This window comes from Nelusetta ayraudi, unplaced genomic scaffold (assembly GCF_046127955.1).
Source record: "Nelusetta ayraudi isolate G7.1 ecotype Tasmania unplaced genomic scaffold, CSIRO-AGI_Nayr_v1 ptg000008l, whole genome shotgun sequence".
Classification (NCBI taxonomy): Eukaryota; Metazoa; Chordata; class Actinopteri; order Tetraodontiformes; family Monacanthidae; genus Nelusetta; species Nelusetta ayraudi.
This window is the reverse complement of record NW_027466058.1, coordinates 2,803,046-2,828,323: the sequence shown is the minus strand read 5'-3', so window position 1 is coordinate 2,828,323 and position 25,278 is coordinate 2,803,046. Positions and strand designations below refer to the sequence as shown.

Below are 25,278 nucleotides of genomic sequence, written 5' to 3'. Positions count from 1 at the left end.
TAAGCCAACGTCAGATAATTAATGCTTTGTGACCCATGTCGCTCCCGCTACCTCACTGTCTGTTCTGTGCAAACCCAGCAGGAAAGCGCTATTGTGATAAAGTGCAGTGGAGTCTGGAAGGCGGCGGGGGGGAAAAAAGTCCCGTGTAAGAACCGGTTTGGATAGAGGCGTCCTGCGTGTAGCGCGAAGGCAGTCAACGGGAGAGTTTTACAGTAAAATTTTACCGCTGCAGCAAAGCTGGACGTCCTCCCGCTCGCGGGGCGTTCTCATAGCCTCGCCTCGCCACGGTGCGGTTGTAGGGCGTTCGCACTGGCCACTACACGGTTGTAGGGGGCGGCGTTTTGGTATCCTCAAGCGCTCAGGGTCCAAGCGAGACGAAGCGAGTTTAGTGGTGACGTAGCGACGAGCAGGGCACTGGATTGGCTCAGTGTCCTCGTCGATTTTCCCTGTCGGAGCGGACAATGGACGCCAACTCCTTCGACACGGAACTTCCGTGTTCGCGAGTGTGTTCAACCATATTGGCGAAAACGACGAGCGGCAAATGGCGAAGCGCACGGAACAAACCGAGTTGCTCCTGCGTGAGGCGCGTTAAGTTGGGGAATCCCAGGAGTCTCGAGACGAGAGGAAATACGGATCGTCGAGAGGACGTGGCTCTTCGCCGCGAGGAAGCCTCGAACACCGCGGCATTTAACTAAGTCGTCCTTGGCTCGCTAGAGCAGCTATTTCAAAGAAGGAGGCGTGTTTACTGTTTGTTTTTAAATAAATGCTATTTCCCGTTGTATCTGTCTCGTGTTTACTTTTGGTGAAAATATAAAGGTTGAACTACACCTTTACTCTCCCAGAAAACGAAACGAGAAATTATAAATGTTGCCTGCGTAAGTTATCAACTGTGACTTCAGTGAGGAAAACTGTTCTTTCTTTAACAGAAAAGCCACCACAGACCGAGCAGCAGGTATGTAACAACTTCGCTGCGCTGTTGTCTATCGCACAGAAATAATGCCGTCGAAAACGTTGTCCCGCTTTACCGCGTTGACTCCGCCCACAGTCTTGTGATCCGGGGGCCAATGAGAATACAATCAAACAGTGGTGAGGCGCGGCGAGGCTATGAGAACACGCCCAAAACGCTGCTGGTTGCGCTCAGCATCGCTGCCTGTGGAACGGCTTGCAGCGCCACCTGCAGTCGTACCCTGAGGCATGGAATTGTGCTTTGGATGGGGTTGAAAGCCCTGCGCTCTTTTTCTAAGATTTTCGAAATCACCAATGACAAGGGCGGATCACCTTGGAAGTCACGGCGGGAAAGTGGAAAAATGTCTGTTGAGAAGGACAAGGGACAATTTTTAGACTTGGCCTCAGCTGAGGGAGCCGTCGGGCCGCTTTTTGAAGGCGACTGCCGTGAGTGATCATCCTGGGAGGTGTGGGCGGTGCAGTGACACCGTCACCCTTCGGTTGCAAGTCTCTGTGTTAGGAATGACGCATTGTCAGTCGCCCGCATGCAAATCACCTCTCGGGGTTTGGATTGCGAGAGGTTCACAGCCTCGACTGGTTGAGGAGGAGGAGGAGGAAGAGGTGGAGGAGGTGAATGTCTCTCTTTCAAGTCCTGCCCCAGCAGGCTGTTTATCAGTCATCTTCTTCGGTCCTTCCGCTCAAGAACCTTTTCACAATCACCTACTTCAGGCCCTTCCACTTTGTCTTTTCCGCCAAGGTACTTGATAGAGTTCCACTAGTGCACCAAATCATCTTTTAGTCCTATTGGGGTGAATTCCCTTTCTACTTCTTCTTGCTCTCCTGACTAATTTGTGCACCATTCGGGTTAGGAAAGAGCCTCGGACCATTTGTGGTTTCTCAGTGTACTCCGATTATGTTCACGGTTGGGTGAAATTGGTAACGACTTGGATGTTTTTATTAAAATCTGAACCTGGTGAAAACAAAAGCATCCACTGTGCTGTGACATTTGAAGGCGGAATGGAGCGGCTGGAATTCCCTTGTGCATGCGCGCGGTGCATGGTATTGATCCTGCGTAGGCCTCGGCGTCCAAGTCCCAGCTCTCCAGCCACTAGCGTGGCTGTAATCACATTCACTTGTTCCAACTCATGACAATCGGCGGCCTCCCTCCCTCCCTCCTGATATTTCGCTTCACTCATCAGGAGAACAGATTTTTTTTTTCTTCACGCAGTCTCTTGAAAGTTGAGCTCGAGGGCACATGATAAATATCGGAGCCTGAATAATGCAGTGGATCGGATGAGGCGGTGGGGGAGGAAAAGAAGAGAGAGAGAGACTTGCTTGCTCATCACATTTTCTTCTCATTGCAGCTCAGGAGCAGAACTTTGGGGATCAGTTCCTCCACGTGTATCTGCAGGATGGAAACCCTGTCGCCAAGCTCGGGTGCGACGGGAGCAGGGCCTTGAGTGCAGCTCTGGAGCAGAACGTCAATAATGACCGCTGGATCACCATCGCAGTCCGGTATGATCGTTATCACCTTCTGGAAAAATAAGAAAACACTCTCCCTATTCAGTGAGATCCACAGCTGATGAGGTTGAAGGAGCAGAAAAAATGTCCGTCATTTTCTCTTTGGGAATCCATTAAGCGCCGCTCAGATCAACAATAAAAGCCCATTTAAGGTAAAAGGTTATGCTGGGGAACGTTTAGGTGAGCGAAAACCGAGTTTCTTGACCCTGAATTGCGGGGAAACTCTGGCTTATGTCTTTCACAAAGACAGACAACTTGAACTCTGAGTTGGTTGCTATGGCGACTAAGTCGGTCGACCTCAAGCTGGTTTTCTCCACTAAAACTGGAGTTCCTCTCCGTCTCTCTTCTCTTCATCTCCGCACGAACTCAGTGCAGGTCAGACGCAAGTATTTTGCACTCAAAGACAGAGGCTGTTTTGTTCTGAATTAACAATCAAATTTTCACGTCAATTCATAATAAATTTGATTTTTTTTTTTTATTAATGTGCTGCACTTCCATCGAACCGTGGTGCATTCAATTCATATATTTGAAGTGTCCACCTCTCTGTCTGAATAAAAATCAATGTTTACCGAGTCTGCTCGTCCTACCGTGTAACGTACCTCATGTCTCACACGGCCTGCCCTCTCCTGGAGGAGCCTATAGACGAGAACACTGTGCTGCTGCATGGGGGAGTTGCAGAGATTATTTCAGGATGAGATGTGCTGTCATTTTTTTTTCCCTCTCTTCAATCTCTTGTGTGTCTGCACAACCTTATCTGTCATAACATGGCCATCTTTACCTCGCGGTTTTGTGCAGGCTAGAGGCTTGTCTGTATTTTTTTTTTTTTTTTTTTACAAAAAATAGCGATGCAGCTGTGATTGCGAAACACATTAGCAGGAGCCACTGGCCACTTACAGAGGCACCATCATCAGACGGTGCAGTCAGCAAAGAGCTACATAAATATTTATACTTTATTTAGTTTTTGTATCCCACAAATCCTCATGCAAAAGTTTCTGTTCAAAGGTTTCTGTGTGATTCTCTTTCAGAATTATTGATTACGTCTATTTTCTTGCAATCTCCTCATTTAATTTGACACAGCCCCTCCACTGGCAACTGGTTACAACTCTGGGGTGGCATTAAATGACTCGGCTCTACCTGGAGTCTGCAGAATTAACCTCTGGCATTTTCTCCTCTGTCGACTCTGCCTGAGCCTCAGCTGTCTGAACCCTGTTCTTCGATTTCATTTTCATCTGCCTCCAATTGTGCTTCTCTCCTGTGGCGCTGCACCTAAATAAGAAGAAATTTCAGGTTGAGAGCCAATTCACCGGTTCTGACTTGTGATATATTTAGTGTAATAAGGCTAAATAGCAAATGAACAGACTACAGTCAGATTTAATTTTTTTTTTAAAAAAAGGGAAATACTTTGATGAAAATCCTTTGGCACTCGCTGTGAGTCAGCAATTTATTTCATTCATTTTTTTTCTCCATGGCCAGTGTTAAAACTGGGCCTCCATTGATGTTTTGCAACCGTGGTGCATGAGTACAACTCGAGTACAACTAGAGTGAACCTGCTCAATGTTGATGCTAGCACCTCAGATCAGCTATTCAGGCTCTGCAGACTTTTCCATCTGGGGATGAACCAGCTCGGAGTCCAGAGTCTGAGTTTGTTGAGCCTCTTTTCTGAAACGAGGCCCGGGTGTGTTTGTTGTTCAACCTTATGGGCCAGATGGACGCAGCCTGCACTCAAAGTCACACTCATTCGTCCCGGCTGACTTGCTGGCGGAGTGTTTCGGCGCGCTGTTGTGATTTGCACGTCACAGAAGACATCAGTGTTTTACAAGGCTCTTATTAAGTTGGTCTGCGTTGCACGCCGCCCTGGGGTAGTCTGGTCCGCACACTGACGGCGGGGCTCAGCATTCTCTCCAACAGAGGGCTGACTTTACATTCGATTTAAAAATGCACTAATGTGCTTGCTTTGAATTGCGATGATTCAAAATATTATAAATGAAGAGCATTTATAGACTAAATGCAAATGCACACAACAGAGCAGGACAGTTCTGGTCACAGACAGAGGGCAATAAATTCTAGAAGTGGTGAAAAAAACAAAGTGCCAACAGAATGACTCCACTCAGGGCGTGAGTTTCTTCATATACAACTTTCAAACATTTTTCATCCTGTGCTTGTGTGAAACAGTTCCAATCAATCTCCTTTTCCATCCATTTTTATTTCCTTTCACCTATTTTTAAAATGCGTAGCCACAAGCATTTTACCATCCTTCAGAAAATTCACACATTTAAAAAAGAAATCTGATGGTGTTGTGTAGCAAGATGCACAAAACCACCCCCATGACCCCCCCCACACACACACACACACACACACACACACACACACACTCTCACGTCTCTAGAGCACAGTATGAATATTCCAAAAAAAAGGTGACTGTAGAGAGTTCAGACTGTACAGAATCAAACTGACACGAGGCAAAACAATGGCTGGCAACTGTAAGATAAAAACTTAAAGCTTAAAAGTAAATGTATTAGAATTCCCTTGCAAATGCGACTCATAAAGTTAAAAGTCGGGAAATAATCCCCTCTTTGTTTGCCTTTAAAATGCCATTAAAAAGAAATTCCCTGTAAAATAAAATCCCTGTAAAGTTCCCATTATTTTATCCCAAAAGCCTTCCATCCATCCATCCATCCATTCTCCATTCGTCCATTCATTCATTTATCATTAATCATCCATCCTTCATCCATTTATTTATCATCCATCATCTATCATCAGCATCAACATCATCAATTATTCATCCATTGATTCATCATCCATCCATCCATCAATCCATTCATATCTATCTATCCATCCATGCATTCATTCATATATATGCTAGTTCAATTAAGAGAAAACGAACAAGCTTTTATTACATGTTAAGCTACGATAAAATAACTGGGAAGTCTTTGTCGGGACTCACAATGGAAGAGTGTGTTTGTCACATGTACGGGTTGAAACAAGACACAACAACATCACATCATCCTACTCTGAATTTTTCAATCTTTGTTCAGACTTGGCTGTGCAGTTCAGCAAACTCTGCGACAGAATCTCAGCTGAGAGTCGGACGGTCGCAGCTTTACGAGTAAAAATAATCTGATAATCAAAAGCAATTATCTTCGCCAACCACTCCTATTTGTCACCAATTTCAATTTATTTTATGGACCCACCCAGGTGAAATTATGGCTTTAAAGGCCTAATGCACCAAGTTGTTCCGGTTAGTGGGTAAAAACTCGACTACGAAGCATTTTAACCTCGTTTTATTTTGTAAGCAAGCCTACCTGTTGCCTTTCCACTAATCCAAACAGGTTGCAATGCCGATGCTTCTGCGGCATGCGCGGTTGATTTTGGCCTGCGTGCAAACGGGAACGTGCATCACCAGAGGCTTCCGGCTCAGGCACCGCGGGGCAGGCAGGGTTGAGGCTGTGGGAGGAGGAAGCGGAGCCCGCAGCTGAGCTCGCCCTCTATTTATTCATTCTTGGTTCAGCAGTTTAATTCATATGCAAATCGTGGGGTGGATGAGGGGGTGGGGGAGTTGTCGGGGGGGGGGGCGCGTGACATCACGGCGAATAGCCAGTTTTCCCTCTGATGGTTGTTGGGCCGCGCGCAGCTGCTGGAGCTCGCTGTCAGCGGCGCGCGGCGTCTAATGCGAACAGATCTGAGCTGCGGTGGGGAGAGGGGTGGCGGAGTGGGGGTGCGCTCGCTCGCTCGCTTCCCTCCACCTTCATGTCGCTGTTGCACAGGCTCACCCCGCCTCACCCCTCCCGCTTGTTTCGCCCGCCCCTCCCCTCTCGTTCGCCCTCCTCTTATGACACTCGCACGCGCATATTTTTATCCAGCGGCACTGTGGGGAGAATAGGGGGAATAAAGAAGAGAAACACTGGGCTCAACTTTTACACAAATACAGTCGCACCATGCAGCGCCAGACGGCAACAGCATCCCTTGGCGAGGGGCGGGGGGTTATTCCACACTGTCTTGATGTCCTATCCACGCCGGCCTTTCACTTGCCGCGTTTTTTCCCCCCATAATGACATAATTGCCGCCGCCAGTGGCGGCGTTGATGGGCACCAAACAACGCATTAAAGTCACACGGAGGGTTCGTTTAAATGGCATTTAAATGGCCTCATGTGCGCCAGCGACGCAGCTGGTGCCGCGGCTCAAATGTCACAGCGACCAACCACCCACCCACCCCGAGCCCGACCCCTCACGCTCCGGCCTCTGCTCAGTTCGGGCACATCTCTTTACGTCAGTACATAAAAAAATAAGCCAATAAAGGACGACATTCAAATTGCCCGAAATCTTTTATCGTTTTTTTCTGTGAGTGACCAAGGATTTGGACCGGACGTCTTCAGGTCGCTCCCCACCCACCTAATCGTCGACGGCCGAGGACTAAAACACACCGTGAAGTGTATCGTGGACGAGAACAAAATATAATTGTACGGTTAAATGGCCCTTTGTGAGGGGGGCGGGGGGGACTTCTGCAGAGCGCGATTGCACTAAAGAAAATGATCAAAACAGTCCAAATAGGGTGGCAGTAAACACCGTGGGCAGAGCTGGAGATTGCTTTTGATTTGCTTCCACTTTATGCTACGCCTTGAACCGCATTCTGCGCACAACTAAGTGGATTTGCGCTCAGGAACACGGAATATTATAGCCCAAATTCTAATGGCACCAGGTCCTTCGGGTTTCGTTTTTCTAGTGATATTAAAGCGCTAAATGTTTTTTCTCCCTTTCTCTGTACAGGCAGTTTCTTTTAATGCAGTTTCTCCTTCACTCAGTCAGGCTCGCATTGTTGCCTTATTTATATTTTTCCATCTGAGTGGGTGATGTGCGCGTTGATATTCAGAATGAAAAACCCTGAATGGTTGAAGACCTGAGATGTTGCTGTCGTTCGGTGTTGTTGTTGTTGTTGTTGCTGGTCCTTCTGCCAGAGCCTCGGAGATGGAGGAGGTTGAATCTTTAGGTGCATTTAGCAAACAATCCACTGCTCGCCGACATGGTTTCCTTCACACGCAGGCTAAAGGCTAACAAGACTGACAACGCAGCGTTGCCGCAACGCCCCGACGCAGGTGAACTCAAGTGTTCCTCGCGGATACCATTATTCAAATTTATGCCACGTCCACGGGCGCGTCTCCGTCTCCAGCAGACGGAATGGGAGTGAGAATGGGACTCAGTGGATATCTTCTCCTCCTGTTTTTTTTTTTTTTTTTTTTTTTCTGTTTGTTTTATGGCAGTTGAGTTCGTGTCAACGTCTCCTGGGTTTTTGATGTTGGCGCTGACGGCTGTGCAGACTGTCACGGCGCCGACTGCGCTTGTGCCGCCTGAAGCCACGCGTCATCACTACGTGGCCACATGCGCGTCTCTTGGAACTTGGCTGTTTGTCGGATTGGTCAGAAACTTTGTTTTTTTGCTGAGTTTTCCGAATCTGATCTACAAAACTCTGTTTGCGACTCGTAATGAATCGTTCAATTGTTATTTGAAGAAACCTTGATCAGACCAAGACACTGAAAGGCGGTCAACTGCTTTGAGTAGCTGGGGTGAAAAGGAAATGATCAACAGTAGAGAGATACAGAGGCCAGGGAGAGTCGCAGTAGGAATACATCCAAAGATTTATTAAGTTATTATTGTACGCTGACATATATACGTGTGTTATAAGACATATATGTGGCAACTGCTGCAACTGTATCACCCAATCTGTACAATTTGGCCTCCGTTTTTCACTCAGGAGTCAAATGAACATGTAGAGCAAATGAGCCAGGGTTCAGGTTGGCTCGCTCCTTCGACTAATTGGCCAATTGATGGAAGCAGAAGCAAAGAATTTGCATCGCTCGGATTCGTGTTGGACTTGGTGAAAACCAAATCATCCGCTGGCATCCTCCCTTCCGTGTCCACTGAAAAGCTCCAGCAGGGAGCCACAAGGCGCGCAAATGTTTTTTTTGCTGGCTGAGTGGAAGTTCCAGCGTCAAGCTGTTGGAGTGGCCCGTCTCGCTGCCACCTTTGTGCGTGTCCTCCAAGTGAGCGCGGCCTTCTGGAAGAATTCCGTGTCGCCTGGCCCTCTCTGATCTCGAACCTCCTGGAGCAGCGTCCTCTGTCGCTCTAGGAATAGTGAAGAAAAAGCACAAACTGGGCTAATGCATGAATAAAAAAAATCAAATGTTATGCAGTTTACAAAACAACCACAAAGTCGTTGTAATAACACGATGATGTGATACCTCTAAAAAAAATAAAAAAAAGTTATTCAAAGTGGTTATTAAAAGGCTTGTTACACTCAATCCATCCACAACGCCTTGTTTCTTTGTTAATTGTTGTCCAATATATTCAATACGTATTGATATATGTATATTTTAACATGGTAAATGGACTGCACTTACATAGCACTTTCCATCACCTTCATGGTACCCCAAAGCGCTTTACAATGGCCTCTCATTCATCCATTCACTCACACTCATCCACCAATGGGTGTCTGCTGCCATGCAAGGTGCTGCCAGCCCCATTGGGAGCAAGTTAGGATTCAGTGTCTTGCCCAAGAACACTTCAGACATGTGGACGGTTGGAGCCGGGATTCGAATCACCAACCTTTCGATCATTAATTCACGACCCACTCTGCCAACTGAGCCAGAGCCGCCCCTACATGTGTGATATATTTCTGATTTGCTGTTGTCTAGTCCATAGGAAGGGTGACAAGCCGACTGTTATAAGATTACTTCGAAGAATAAAATCAGTCATGTAGTCATTCCATGTATGGACATGGTCTCACCCTGTGGTAACCCCGAGGAAACATTGACGACAGTCACCTGTTCACGTCACTCAGCACCATGCTGCTGCTGCACAATAAAATCAGCGCATTAGTAGGCTCAACGTGTCGGCAATCGCCGCATCATATTCGTTATTAAGAGTCTGACTCCGGCGTTGAAGTGGCCTCTCCGTAATTAGCAAACAGCCCTTGATTACCCTCTTCAAACTGACATGGGTCGCTAGCAGTCGTCACCTCGTTTCAGCAGAGCCATATCGGCGCCGCGGGGGGTTTGCGGGAAAACAACGTGCGCTCTCGGGGGAAGACGTGCGCCGTGTTCTTCGAGTGCGGGCCGAGGCCCCTCCGCGTTCCCACATTCTTTCCTTTTTTTTTTTCTTTTCTTGAATCGGCATCCCTCCTCCGAGCGGGCCCGCCTGCTCGTGGGACCCCGCGTATGTTTATTATCAGTCGCGCGGCGCTCGTTCGCCTGCTTGTGTTGACGAGCACGACCGCCATAAAAGATTCATTGAGGAGGCAGCCAGCCGTCCCGGCCGCTCGCTGGGAATTTCCCTTTGTGAGGGCTCACAATGCCAGGAGGCTCGCCGCGCGCCGTCTGATTGTATTGCGGGGAGATATAATGATAGAACACAGACCGAGCCAAATTAATTGAGGCTTGCCAGTCACAGCACAAATTATGCAGCAAATGCGGCAGCGTTGCGTGTGTGTGGGGGGGTTGAGTGGGTATCGGAGGGGGGTGCGGGGGGGAGAAGTCGCTGCGCCAGAGCGGGCATTAGAGACGGTGTAGGTAGAGATTAGGGGGCTGATACGGGGCTCATCGTGCGAAGGAATAAATAAATTTAAAAATAAATAACACGCAGCCACAGACACTTGTTGGGGATTTGTGTGTGTGTGTGTGTGTGTGTGTGTGTGTGTGTGTGTGTGTGTGTGTGTGTGTGTGTGTGTGTGTTTGGGGAGTGGGGGGTGCCAGTGCACAGTAATGAATGAATATTGAGCATACGGAGGATTGTTACCCCCGTTCCAGTCGCAGCTGACGCACGGCTCCTGAGCCTCGCTCTGCTAAAAACAATATCAAAACAACATGTGACGGTTGTTGTTCTCTCCATCCTCCCACCCCCCACCCCGTTCCATCCACCGCCACCCCCTTTCCTTCCACGCATACATGCGCAATACCTCGTGACCCATTTCCGTGCTCTCTGCTCGCAGGTATGAAAGGCTGCCAGGCGGTTCCTCCTCTCTTCTTCTCCGTCCGGGTGCCGACTTCACTCACCCGCTCTTGACTCTTGAAAAAATGACTTTCCAGATCTCGCCGGCTGACGCGAGTTTGCATCGGCTCCCGCTCTTTGCCAGCGTGCGAAATAAAATATGATTAAAATAATAAGGGAGATGAAGGGTGGTATGAGCCTGCCTCTCTGCCTGCAGTCACTGTTGCAAGGGGCCAGCGGTGCTGTGCGTGATGTTTTACTGCCATCTGTTGCCAATGTCTTCAGACCTGTTATGCGACTCTAATATTTTAATCACAATCCTCCCACGTCATTGTTATTGTTATTATTTTTGTCAGGGGCTGTGAAGGACTCGCGCACAACCCAGGAGTGTTAAAATAAAGGGGAAAAAACACCCAATCATCAGCACCTTTGTTTAAAAGGTTGAAGCACCTAAAAAAAAAACAAAGTCCTTTAACATTGCAGGTAATGTTTCCGAGGTGATTTTTAGCAGTCGGATTAGTCACGCACCATCTAAAAGGGGGCGCTAGAGATGACAAATCACTTGCGATTAGCGCATTAGCCAGATGAAGAAATGCATAAGTGATGATGGGGGTGGGGAGGGTGGCGCGTGATCACAGCCACTCTGTCATTTTTGGAGTGTTTGGAGAAAATCAAATATTCATGTTTTTTTTTGTTTGTTTGTTTGTTTGTTTACCCCGGGCTGAAAATTTGCTTCCGTCTCTCCTATGAGACCCGGCGCTTGAACGGTGCTCAGGGAGCCCAGTAAGAAATCACATAGTGTTTTATCTAAAACAAACCCTCGCCTTATCCCCCCCACCCCCCACGCACCCACCGCCTCTGATTCACTCGCATGTGTTTGTTTGTGTAATCTAATCCATCGTGGGTTTGTGTTTACGTGTCTCCGTTTGGGAGTTTCAGGCGGCGGTGACGGTAATGCGGGGCTGTGGGGCGTGCACCAGTGTGTCTGGCTGCTGCACCAAGTAACGCAGTCAAAGTCGTCTTTATAAATAGTCCTCGCTGCCTTAGAGCAAGACCAATGTAAATTAGCCCGGTGGAGCATTCAACACGCTCACGAGGGCTCATCATGTAACATCATCCTGTTTGCTTAGCGAGCATGTTCTCCGTGTCTCACAGGGACAGTCGCTGCTGCATTAGCAGGCCAAACAAGAGCCGGCGTTGTAAGCACAAAAAATATATATGTCTCAAGTGTGCTCTGGAAAAGGGGTATGGGGAGGGTAGGTGACAGCGTGGTTGTTTTTTTCTATATAGATGCATTCGCTGTGCAGGAAAAACAGGGCTGTAGATATTGGATCGTTAAGCTTCTTTTTTTTTTTTTTTTTTTTTTTTTTTGTTACTGATTTGGAAATCCTACAATGTTTTCATTGCCACTGCCCGTGCCGTGTGCAACAAAACTGAGGTATAGCTCTCATTCAGAGTAGAGTAAACGTTTTTTTTTTTTTTTTTTTTAAAAAGCTGTAAAATGAAAACTGAATTTTCCAGCGTCGTGGAGGGAGTCTGTGTGGAATACTGCACAGTGTTTTGAATGTGGAGGCGCTCAGGTTTGTCCTTCACATTAAAGGCAAATATGCTCCACAGGAAGAACCCCGCAACAGCAAGTGCGGAATAGTCCATGAAATTATGAGCGGAAACTTTTAAAAATTCACTTTAAAAAAATCAGAAAGTAAACACGAGTACAGTCAGACGCTTGAGCGTTTTTGCCACGTGGCGCCGATTGGCAGACACGCTTGTATCAGTCTGCCACAGCGCAGCATGCAGTCTGCCACCACCCTTATTTATGCGGCATGAATGAATAATAGTGTCAATGTTAGCGCTTTGGCCGTCTTGATTATTTACATCAGCAAGTGGAAGAAAAAAAAAAAGAAACCCAACAGCTTTTGACTCCCCGATTCACCCGAGCTAACCTCACAGTCCAGCTATCGACGTTGCACAGACTGGCTTCAGCGCCGTTGCTATCTGTGTTTTCGAACGCTATCAACAACTCTGACCTTTCAGTCTTCCTTTCCGTGACTCGATTACATAGAGAGAGATTTTTACAAAGGAGCAACGAGCCCTTCATTGGAAGGTCTAGAAAAATATTGCAATATTAGCAGGCGCGGGACCCCGGTGGGTGAACCTGGGTGATTGACTTAGACGTAAGGTTGCATTTCACAACCACATATTTGAATGTCCCTTCGTTCGGCAGTGCTGTCTGTGTGTGTTTATATATGTGTGTGTGTGTGTGTGTGTGTGCGCACAGTGCAGCTCCTGGTGATTTACATACCTGTAATTAGTCCTACCTGATGTTGTGCGCGCGAGTCTTGCCTTGGGGAGGTGTCCTGGAAGGCTGTTTCCAATTAGCAGAAGGCCGACTGCCCCGATTGTTTCCATCTGGCCATTAAAAGCCTGACGCCAGAGTGTGTTCTTCATCGTCGGCGGGGCCGCGGTGGCAAAGAGCGACCCGACATGTTAAAAAAAAAAAATTTTGATTTCGGTCTGTCGCCAGTACGTGTCATAATATGTCGCATCTTGCACCAGCCGTGCAAGAAATAAAGCGGCGAGCGGAATAATGAAAGGGCATGGTGTAGATTACACCCCCTGATTACGTGCACGGAGCAGCGTGTTGCGCAGCCCCACTGTTGTGTATTGCTGCTTGATGATGAATTGGTGAGAGGGACTCACAATGTGACACAAGTAGACCAGCTAGTTAACACTGTGGCTGCAACATTAATGAGCGGTGCAATGGTGGATTCCCCCAGAGGGCCGCTGGGGTCAAATGATAAAATTGTCTCCCTACTCATTAGGTTTAAAAAGTATATCTGTTCCGTGACCTCGTTTCTGTCATTAATTAATCCCACATGACATAATGAGCACTACGGATGCAACTATGCAATTTTGCTTATTTCGCCGCTTGTTTTTACCAAATGAGTGAATAATTATTGGTATGGCGATTTTTATCGCAATTCATTTTAAGATAGAATTTTGTGTATTTTAAGTAACAATTGCAACACAGAACACCACTTTCTGAGCATCCTTTTTAAATCCATTTGTAAAAGTCTGATCGTTTCGCTGTGTTTCATTTTTTTTGTCCGCTATAAAGGTCCCATAATGTGAAAAAAATCTCTTCCAATGTTACCCGACAATAAAATGTGTCCCTGGTCTTTTTATAAACTCCTGAAAAGCAGACTGGGACCAAAAAAAACACAAAAAAAAATGGTCTTTGCTTCTCTTGTTTGCTTCACTTTTCAAAAACATTGCTGCTGAAAGATGCAGTTGCGACTGTGATGTCACAAGGGGCGCTCTTTTCTCACGATACCTCTCCCAGGTTGACGACAACAGGAAACTGTTCAAGTTCTTCAAGTCTTTTTCTGGGGAAAAAGAAGACCCATCCATTTTTTTTTTGTTTTTTCCGCTGGCTCGCCCAGACTAAAGTGTTTCTCCCTGGGCAGCTTGTTGTAAACGCAGCAGGTTTTAGCAGGAAGCCAAAACCTGAGCATTTTCAGGAGGCTGTAAACAACGGGCTAAATATGTTTTGTTTTGTTTTGTTTCTTGGAAATCCAAAGAGTTATTTGGATAATTGGTCTTTTAGGAGCAATGAAAAAAATGATGATCTGACGTTTGGTATACTTTTGGTGGTGGTGGCAATGAAGCCAATGGTTGTTTTTTTTTTTTTAGCTAATGGGTTTTCACAGGAGGCTGTGAATAGAGATTTTTGACAGCGTTTTGTAGCCAATTAGTCATTGCAGTCTGTGTCATCATAGTCTGGCATGGAAATTAAAGATCTGAGGAATGGATATAAATTGACCTTCAAGGTGGATATATATATATATATATATAAATTGTGGTGGCAAAAATGAAGCTCTGCAAGAGGAATCCAGGGTCTGCTGAGAGTTTTATTACGGAGCTCCGGACACGCACCCAAGGCAGGCTCGGTGTGTGTGTGTGTGTGTGTGTGTGTGTGTGTGTGTGTAGGGAAAAGGAACAGTCAGGTTTTTAAGCACGTTTGGTCAAAAGGGGAGGGAGAAGAGGAACAAAGGTGGTTTGGTACAGGAAGGGCAACTGGTAGAACAAAGGCTCGGAGTGGGACGGCAGTCATGCCACAGGAGATGGCCTAGTGCACAGCGGGGGAGCACTACTGGAAAGCAGATGCTTGAAGGAAAGAGGTGTGAAGTCCACGCAGACAGGGCAATTACATATGCGGTGCCTTCACAGCCAGGGGTAAGGCAGAAACCGCCATCACAATATATATATATATATATATATGTATATATATATATAATGCTATAAATGCTCCAAGTAAACTAAGTTTATACTTGACGATGAATCCTCTCCGGTCACACTGACAGAATCCCCACAGCGCCGCGCTTTTGTTTCCGTCTCCCTCGAAATGTTTTTTTCATGCTTTGCTGGATTTATTGTTGGCATCAGACACATCGCAGCCCGTCTCACTGACCCGACTCTCTCTCTATCTCTCTCTCTCTCTCTTTCTCTCTCTATCTCCATCTTTGCTCTCTCCCCCGACAGATACTGCCTGCCCGCGGGCAAACAAGGAGGGTCATGTATGATTGAAATAGCCGCGGATAATGGCGCAGCACGGCGGCTGGAGGAGTTCGTGTCGCACCCCGTGTCGGAGGTAGGCCGACCCGCCCGCAGTTAAATCGACCCCTCTCGCACGGCCGTTATCTCAAATTAGCGCCTTCGCCAGCTCCCTCCCCTCACACACACACATACACACACACACACACACCGTGCGCTTCGAGTCCCCTTTGTCGTAGCAAAGTCTTAATCAGAGGAGGAGTACGGCGATGACTTGGCACACGTCCAAGGATAAGCAGGGAAATATGTTCGCCAGGTGTCTCGTGTTCACAAAAAGACAAAACAAAAAAAAACACACACATGAGCCTTCGGTGCGGCAGTCTGCTAATGAATGTTAATGAAATGCAAACAATTTACAAACAATTTGCAGGGAGATCATAGTTGTTGTTTATTGTGTGTGTGTGTGTGTGTGTGTGTGTGTGTGTGTGTGTGTGTGTGTGTGTGTTTGGGTGTGTGTTGAGTTCCCCTTTGACTGCCTGGAGACGCGATGCGTCGACTAAACGTGACAATAAAAACATAATTGTGTTTTCCAAAGAGCAGTTCAGTCTGAGTGGCACATCGGCGAGCACGAGGAATTACTTCGCGAGGTAACAGAGGATCGCGGCGCAGCCGTTAAATAAAAAAAAAAAAAAAAAAAAAAAAAGGTAACACAGCCGCCGTCACTTCGGCGTTAATAATGAAAACCAGTTGGTCCTGTAATTATAGCGCCGTCGCTTTGGAGGCATCCATAATTGAGGAGAACATCTGGCGGGATCGGAGTCTCCGTCACAACTTGGGCTGGATGCTTTCCGTAATACCAACAGCTGCGGCGAAGGCAGCGGCGACAAAAGGCCCCAGCGCGGGAGACGTAGCGGCGTCCGGTGGCAGGACAGCATATTGCAAGCGGCGTTCGGCGTCGACCTCTGTTTTTTCCGACGGTCCACTCGAGCTCGGCTCTTCTCACGAGCCGCCGTCGCCACCTTCCGTCATAGACGGCAACAGTATTTGGCTGCATGCCACAAGTGGACCCGCTGACTATGTAAAAGTAAAGGCTCATCAAAGGAAAAAGAAAAGTCCGCTCAAACGCAACGGTTATTATTTATCTGAATAAAACTGTGATGATAATAATAACGTTGTAACACCCGACGTCTACCTGTGTGGCGCCTGATTAACATACAATCAAAGCTCAGGAGCTGGAACATGATCAGACCGGCCATATGTTGTCAGAGCCGGTCCAGCATGCAGTTGTGTTCCCCCCCCCCCCTCTCCCCCTGTTGTTTGTTCTGTTTTAAACAGTAGTCGTTTGAGTTGCAAAGCCCAGGAGCCTCTTGGTTGTGAACAAGCTCGCCACCTGTTACGCGACTCGCCGAGCACGTCGCAAATGGCATAAAACAGCCAGAACAACGAGCGCGTAACTAGCGCTAAATCTGCTTCTTTTTCTCCCCACTCAGGCTCATTAGTCTGATGAGCAACACCTACATTTGTTATTAAATTAATCATTTTGTTTTTCTCCCTGAAAGACGCGGAGGGGGTTTAACCTTCCCACAGGCTCAACATGCCTCCCCTCCCGCCTCACCGTGATCGATGGTCTTCTAATTTCAGATGCAAAGATGCGTTTTTTTCCCCCTCCCTCTCCCCTCCTTCCTTTCTTTCTGTCCCGCCGACACATTTATAACACTTTGTCGCGCTTATGCTTCACCTCAGGTTGCCAGTCACTCGCTGGCTGGCTGCGAAAGTGAACTTCACATTGCAGCAGGTCATTAATGCCTGTCAAGGTTCTAATATTGTAGGTCAACGTCCAGATTGTAAAACACTTTCATACAAATTAGAGATTTAAGGCAACACGAGCAAGATTAATGTGACTTCACGCCACTGACTGAACAGGGCAGATTGATTAAAACAGCCCAAGTACAGACTAAAGGAAGGAAGACGTGGTTTTAAAAAAAACATTTTATATTTCTTTTCTTCTACCTAAATCCCACCCACTTCCGCTCGCAATGCTAAATTCTCCGTCCGCCTTGACAGCATTCAACAGAACGTACTTTTAATAGCTTGTTTTTATTTCAGTGCAAAACCAGCTAACAAACACAAAATTAGCATCTGCTAGCTTAATGATAGAAATAGTTTATTTTAATAATATTCAATGATCTACTCCAGGCCATGGTGGCACATTTTATTCCAACATTAATGTTCTTACCTTCACCACCTGTTTGCGTTGAACTAATAAAACGGTGGCAGTTAGCAAAAGATGGTAATTCCAGGATTTAGTGCGACACTCCAGAAATTAGTGGGCCACAGAAGAGCTGCCACAGAAGAGCTGCACTCTATTTTTTTAATCTATTTTTTTTTTTTTTTGTGGTCTCTTTCTGTAGCAATGCTTCCCTTACAGTGTCCTTTCATTGACTACGTTAGCGGCCAAGCAGAGCCCTCCCGTGCAGAATACGCTCAAATATTACAATCAGATAAGGAGTGCACTCCACTCATGCTGCTATTGAATAGCGCTCGAGTATCCACATGCCGCACTCCCAAAGTCAGTGTGGGTCTTCTCATCGCCAGGCCATGAATATTACATCAGTGGGTTATTCAAATGAACCTCTCTCGTAAACATGGTAAACACATTTGAAGGCGCCATAAAGTCGTTTGCGTGTCGGCCTGTCGTCATCGCTCAGCTCAACCGCCTGAAATAAAGTGCATTTTATTGTTTAAAAAAAAATAACATTCCACACGCAGCTGTTTATTTTGATTAAGTCTACCCCATTTGTTATTGTCATGCTTTGTAATTTTTTTTTGGTTTTGACAGAGCACGCAGGTTCTGCATGTTCTCTTACGTTTGCCGCGTTCCTCGCAGAGATTTGTGTCCACCCCCACGTTCTTTTTTTTTTTTTTTTTCATTTCGAGGATGCATCGAGCCCAAATCCCCGGTGACGATGCAGTCTGACACCTCGCTGGGTCTCCACGGAGCACTCCTTTCGCAGCTCCCAAACAGCTCCCCTCGTGCGGCAGCGCGGCCGTGATGAGTGTTACAAGTCGCTGACGTCAGAGCCACACGTCCGCACGCACAACATGCCCTGATTTTTCCCAAGACCGAGGCTCCGAACTGCAAACTTTACAGTCATTTTACGTCATTCTCGCCGTTTTCACCGCTTCACAAAGCTCCTTTTACCAGTCACTGAATTACCTCTTGAGGCCCACATTCTGGTTCAGCGTCGTCCGTCTGTCATGGAAATTCATATTTTTGACTTTGTCACGAGGTTTGCTCACAAACAAAAGTGCCTCACAGCAGTGGCACTTGGCTTCCTGATTATGGTGAAGATGTCCAAAGCAGCGGGACGTGGTTCTGGGGGGAAATGTTAAGCCTGAAAGGGCTGTGGTTTAGTGTTTAAGTGACTTCAAAACACTTCCTGCAAGGCAGACACGGAAAGCTACAGGGGATCGTCTTTGGTGATCTGCCACGCGCTGTTCTTAGAAAGGTTCTTTGTCGCGTGTTTTTACTCCCTCGACGGTGATGGGAAATGTTCGACATGCCAATGACATACATGATGGGGAGACCAAAAAAAAATATTCTTCCCTCAAGAGCTTAAAACTACGGCAGAACATTGCTGCCACACTAGAAAAAAAAAACCCATAGTGCTGAGTATCGTGTTTTAACGTTAAAACGTGAAACTGTCACATTGTTTCGTGAAATTTTCACGAATCGTAACATTGCACTGAGCCCTGTGCTTTCCTCTAGTGTGGCAGCAATGCGTTTCCGTACAAAACCGTTTTCAACACTGTATATGATTTGTATTAAAAAAAAAAAAAAAGAAATCCTAAATGTGGGAGAATAATTTTGAAATGTACTATCATCCTTTTACGGCCCAGTGTGTAACATCTTGTGGCGTCTCGCTGTAGGAGGGCGCATTGAAGATAAATGGATATTTTTCATGAATGGCTTTTCATGGTTGTTGCCACAATGTCATCATCATCATCATTATCATCATCATCATATCAGCTATCAAACTATAAATTGCAATCAGGTCACATAGAAAGCAGGCAATTTCCAGATTCACTCTGCAAATATTTCTCTGTCATCAGCAGCGTCCACCTGGGAAGAGCTGCCCCAGTGTTTATCCCCGTTTCCTGCTAGTACATCTGCCAGCTGTGGCCTCTGCAAAGTTTTGAAAAATCAATCAGCACTCCCGCTAAATGCCGCCCTTAAATTGAATCTTAGCGCGCTAGCATTAGCATCTAATGCTAATCAGGCATAATGCGAGCAGCGGTAGTGCTTAGTGCTACTAAGCTACTCTGAGCTAAACTGAAACTTCAAGCATTTTTTTTTTTTTTTTTTTTTTTTTTTTTTACATAAATCTTTTAATTCCATTTCGTGCCAGTGAATCCCCTTACATGTGACGCACTGGACCGTTAACTGCAAGATTGTCTGATCGAGCAAGGATGAATTTGTGTTAAATAAAACTTATATAACGAGTGTAAATGTAATACATAAATGAGTGTCCGGCAATATCCTCCCGAGCGTGAGCGTTACATAAGTGTTCCCAGTCGACGGCCGTTTCCTCGTCGGGCCGAACACTGGGTCACATCTTCTGAACGGAATACATGCAATTTGTGTAATCTGAGATGGCCCACCGCTAACATGCCCCATGCAGCTCTGCTTTGTTAGCACAGATAATGACGCCCCACTTGTTAAATTGACTGTTATGCCACGATAAGCTGCAAGTTCACAGAATTTATCTCCATTAATTCTACCCAATTACCTTGCACATCAAAGGGAGCTCGCAGCATTCCGCAGATATCGCACCTCTTCCCCGTTGCATTATCGTCGAGACGGGAGAGAGAGAGAGAGTGAGAGTGGCGCGCGCGAGTTTAAAACCTTCCTCGTCCGGCCTTAATTCACAGCAAGTTGCCGTTAAGGCGGCATTAATGCTAATGTATTCGCACACATAGGCGCCTGCCACGTCGAGAGGCTGTTGTAGCTGCGAGACTCGTAGGTAAGAGAGCAGGAAGCAGCAGGGATTGGGATCTTGGGAGGATTTGGTGTGATTTGCAGGATAATCATACTGATCACCGCTGTCCAAACCCCCCCCCCCCCCACCACCACCCTCCTCCTCCTCCTCCTCCTACTCCCCACTCACCTCCAGGGTGCTTTTGGACCCATATTTCTCGGAGATGTTTCGTCCCAGTGGGAGACCCGCGGCGGCAGTTCAAGGGGAGCGAGGAGATTCATTGGATGTATGCGGGAGCTCCGGGCCAACTCCAAGGAGATTTACCTGCTGGCTGAGGGAGTGAGAGGACGGAACATCAAGAACTGCGACCCGCCTGTCTGCCAGCACCGTCCCTGTCGGAACGGAGGAACATGCGTCAGGTACGAGGTCACCCCTCAAATTACACAAAGTGTCCCGAAACGACCTTTTAACTCAAAAAGTCCTCGCGTTTAATAGAAAACCGTGTTTCCCGTTTCAAGCATTTCCCAGATGCAAAGTCCGTTTAGCGCTGCAAAAACTCACTGTTTTGTTGAACGGTGCCTGAGTGTTTTAGCAACAGATCAACGTAAGTCATCCTGTCTACGTCTTTTTTCACAGCACCAAGCACTGTTTGACCAACGCCCCCGTAGATCATTCAATCAAGCAGTGATTTCAGATGTAAAATAAAAATTGGGCTGCCCAAAAATATCGTTTGAGCGAACCAAATGCCCTAAACTGACTACAGTGCAGTGCATCATGGGTAAACTCAACCTAATCAAACGGAGGAGTTCAGATTAACCGACGGCTGAGTGAAGTTTCATCTCGTTTGTTGTTTGTCTCTTCCTCTACTCACCACCGGGGGGGCTATTCATCATCGAAATTATTCATAAGGTGTGTTTGTTTTGTGAAAACCCCAATCGAGGCCAGTCTGGTGGACTGTAATGTCCTTAAAATACCCCTGGAACTGGCTGCGGTCCCCGAAGTTGGAAGTGTCGTACCTATTCATTAGTTTTCCCGTGTTCCTGTCCTGAATTTGTGTTGTCCCCGGTGTAAAGGTTTACGCTTGGAATGTTCCAAAATGCAAACATTTCGCTTTTGCCTCTTGTTTATTTGTTACACGTCAGGGCGGGTGTTGAGGTTTTTAATAGCAAAAATGTCGGAATTACACCAGAAATAACATGAACCGGTGTTTTCTGCGAGCAGCTGCTTCCTGCGGCCCTGTTTGCGAGACTGTATCGTTCCGCTCGCGTTGTTTCCCAAACACGAATGGATCATTGCGGTGGGAGCTTTGAGAACTCTCTAACCCAGTCAGCCAACAAATGAAATTGCTACAACCCCTCTTCTCACCAGCAATTTGGACTGCTGCAAAACTGATCTTATCTCATTTTGATTGAGGATCTCCTCCTGCTGGCGCTTCCCTGGGTCAGTATCAGGAGGCAAAAAAAATAAAAATAAAATAAAAAAAATCATGCCCAATATTGATTGCAATGAAGTTGTCATGTTCAAAGGGTAATTCTGAAATCTGAAATTTTCTGCTGTTTAAGAAGTTTTTTTTTTTTTTTGTTAATAAAGTTTTTAAAACGAAAGCACAGACTTGACTTGTCTAAAAAAAGAAAGCTCCAGCTATGTGAGCTGAATATATTTTCTCGGTTGTTAAAGGCTTTTCAAGCTTGTAACGCTGCGCCGGTTAAACCGAAGAACAAAAAATGTGTAGACTTGCAGATAAAGGGAAGCTTTACTCTGAATTTAGAAGGGCCTCTGTAACCAGAGTAAAAAATAAGGTCACTTGTTAAGAATCTCCTGATTTCCAACACACTGCTTTGAAATTTTTTTAATTCCGCCCTCTCTGAATTGTTTTTTTTTTTTTTTTTTTTTTTCAGGCCGTTTGATCGCTGAGATTTCATGTCATGGAACCTCACTTATCCGTCTTAAGAAGTTCCCATCAAAAGTGTTCGCAGCCGTGTGGGTATTCAAGAACCGTTGCAACAGTTTTTCACCTTAGGTGCTTCTTCCTGCGGTTATTGCACCGTGGTTCTGGCAAATAAACTTCCCATGTTGGTCCATCATTTAGCTTTTGTGTTTCAAACCTCCCGTCAGATTGTTCAGCCTTCTACCAGGAGGCGTTTAAATGACAGATCCTCTTGCCTCGTTTGAAGCAAGGCCGCGGCAATGAATGAATGAGACGTGGCATTTTTCTGGATGTCCCTGGCGTCATAGCAGCCATTCAAAGCACAACATTTTTTTTTTTTTGTGTGAGACAGATTTTGCTGCTTCTAGGACACCTGCAAATGATGGTGTCATCCAATCGTTTTCCTTTGACTCGTCACAAAAGCAGAAGTGACGGGCCGAGCTCTCCTTGAGGGAAAACTTAATGTAAGACGCTGCAACTGTAATTCCTCTGTTGCAGCTCAGATCATTTTATAATTTCGATTTCCTTTTTCTTTTTCTTTGTTGATTCAGATTTTTTTTTAGCAGAATGGTGCAGCATTAAAAGAAGAAAATGTTTTCTTTTTCTCTTCACTCCAGGCTGGCTGTGGCAGGAGCTTGCTTGCACAGTAACACAGTCTGATTGAGCTACTTACAATGTGTCTGTCAGAAGATTTGTCTTCCAGGTTTTTTTTTAACCATTTTCCCTTTGCAAACATCTCTGTTGGGTGCATTCCCAAGTGGAAATGTGAAACAAATCCAGACTTTTTGGGGATGTATTTCATCAGGTTTGTCAGGTTATTTGGAACCCTGTACAGAACTCTGTGTTGAGCAAAATAGATACGATGCTGCTCCGTTTTGTTCGTCAGGTTCAGGTCATCAACCAGCCATCACATTTCACTTATCAGCAATCTTGACGTGTCTTTTTCGGAAGGCATTAACGACCCGCGGTGCACCCTCACCTTTGGTAATCCAGAGAAGCGCTGCTCTAAATGTCTCTGCCACCGTGTTATGACACTATAAATTAACAGTTGCTTTTATTAAACAGGAAATGAAAAGGGGCACAGCCAATATTGGAATATGACCGGCTGTGAGAATACCAATTAACAGCCGGTGCCATTGTGGTCACGTTGGCTTGTCATGTGCAAACGAGCGGGCCTCGCAATTATCTGCGTGATGAATATGCGTTAATGCAGTATCCTCTTGAACTGCGCAGCGCGCCGGGGTCGCCGCGAGTTCACGGAGCCCTCTTCATTCCGCCGGCCGCCCGGTATTGCCACAATATCACAGAACCAAATGGGTTTTGATTGTCGCTTCCGCCGGCGTTATTGCAACGCTGTCCTCTTTTCCAGCGGTTATGTAGAAACTCTCAGCGTTAAACCTGCGAGGATAATAGCCTGCGGTTAAAGATGAGAACATGTATGACTACTCTAGTGTGGAAAGCAGGTTATGGACGTATGTACCTCTTTTTTAAGTGTCACCCGCTTTGTGATCCAAACGTATATATAGAGTTTATAAGCCATAACAGGTTTGCATACTCTCCCAGTGTGCAAATGCAGTTGATGGGGAAAAGTCAAAATAAAAGCACATAATGTTGGTACAAGCTGCGCTTGCCTGAATGTGCTGCAGGAGAAAACCCCTACATGTCATTTAAGCAAAATGGCTTGTCAGTGCAGCCACCAGTGGAACACTCTACTTCCCTTCCCTTTGACTTGCCCCATTTGCGTTGCTTGGAAAAATCGGTTTGGCCCTTTGTGACATCACAGAGAGCATTCATACATCATTGGTAATGCCTGAGCGTCTGAGTGCCTTTGGAGAAGACTTCTTTTTTGTCCCAAACATGTGGTACAGCAACGCATTAGTGTTAGCATGATGCTAAAACTGAGCATCAATGAGGGAAGTTGTGAACAGAGGGCTAAATATTCTGTCTTTTTTTTTTTTCATTTGTTTTTTTAAATGACTCAAATTATTGGAAAACTTCATCATGGGAACCAGCTAAGCTGGAGTCGAGGATGAAAAACATAAAGATGTGAAAATGTGCAGTGTGCTGGACCTTTAAGTAACAAGAGCCTTTGTTATAAAAAGCAACAAGCTCTCTTGGCACCCACAACTATGTATTTCAACCAACAAAGCAACTGGTTGGCAGTGTCCCATCCACACATGCAGCAGCAGATGTCAGTTTGATGAGTGGTTCTGGCTGCCTGAAGACATAGACGTTTATTTTGTATTCCGTCTTTCTACTGGGTGAAATTGAAATGAATTGCACGAGGTCGGCAACACAACAGGCTAACTTCTTGGTAAACACTTAGACTTGCTACAGCCTTGTTTCACTGTCTATCAAAAGAAAACTCAATGTAACCACTTAAGGGAACAGAATGCAGCTCGTTGTGTCAGATTACTCAAAAATAAATGTTATTATACAAGTCAACAATGGTCACACAATCAAGGCTCGGTGGCATCCAGTCCTGTCGACAACGAACAAAGTTGCTTTGCAAGTTTCGTTTCAAGTCCAGAGTTCCATCTGGAGCCCCGAAATAAGACAAGGTCGGAGAACCACTTACTTTAATTAAGCATGGAGAAGCCCGGTAAGCATCCGATGCGCTGTGACGTCCCCAAAGAATATTTGCATGGAAAAGTTGCTCATTACAGAGCTGATTGTGTTTGTGGGGTGTGCTGTTTGAAGGCCAAAACACTGACATACATTTTAAATCTTGTTCCTAAATAAGCGAGCAGTACGCAACCTTGACATACCTGCTTCTTTTTTTTTGCAAGTATCAGTTTTATAATGTGTAGACATCCATCTTGAAATGCTCCAATCTGCATCTTTTTCAATCTTTCATAAAGCAATGCCCTGTACACCCCCCCCCCCCCTCCCCCCAAACAAATAGCTCATAAATAGCAGTATCCACATGACATGGAGCCCCACATAGCAGCGCCTCAACATTCAAATACATTGAATTACTTTCAATTTCACCGCATTACTTACTAGTTACTTTCTATTACATTGAATTACATACTTCAATTACTTTGAAATACGTTAATTTACTTTCAGTTCTATTAAATTTCTTCAATTACTTTCAATTACACAACATTACAGTGAATGACCTATTATTCATTCTTCCCACATTGCCAGCTAACCAATATTAAAGAGGCCTTTTACACCGCATTATTTAATGCTTTTGTGTTTATCGCAAGTCACATTGCAATTGCAACATTTGTCACAGTTGTTGCATACGGCTTCGAGCCTGAAGACAACTATACGAGCAGGGCCTCGGACATGATGCAACGCTGAGCAGGGCTGGGTTCAGTTTACTGTCTTGTCGACAGGATGAAAAATAAAGCATCTGATGTAAACTAG

At 46.0% G+C, this 25,278-nt stretch overlaps 1 protein-coding gene across 2 annotated transcripts in view; it reads left to right on the top strand.

The window, feature by feature from the left end:
* eys (eyes shut homolog) overlaps positions 1 to 25,278 on the top strand; it is a 161,776-nt gene that overhangs the window by 114,047 nt on the left and 22,451 nt on the right. For both annotated transcript variants that reach the window (XM_076018754.1, XM_076018755.1), the window contains exons 40-42: positions 2,310 to 2,460; positions 14,986 to 15,094; positions 20,172 to 20,395. In XM_076018754.1, the coding sequence (XP_075874869.1) occupies positions 2,310 to 2,460; positions 14,986 to 15,094; positions 20,172 to 20,395 (484 nt within the window). The remainder of the gene's footprint in view (positions 1 to 2,309; positions 2,461 to 14,985; positions 15,095 to 20,171; positions 20,396 to 25,278) is intronic.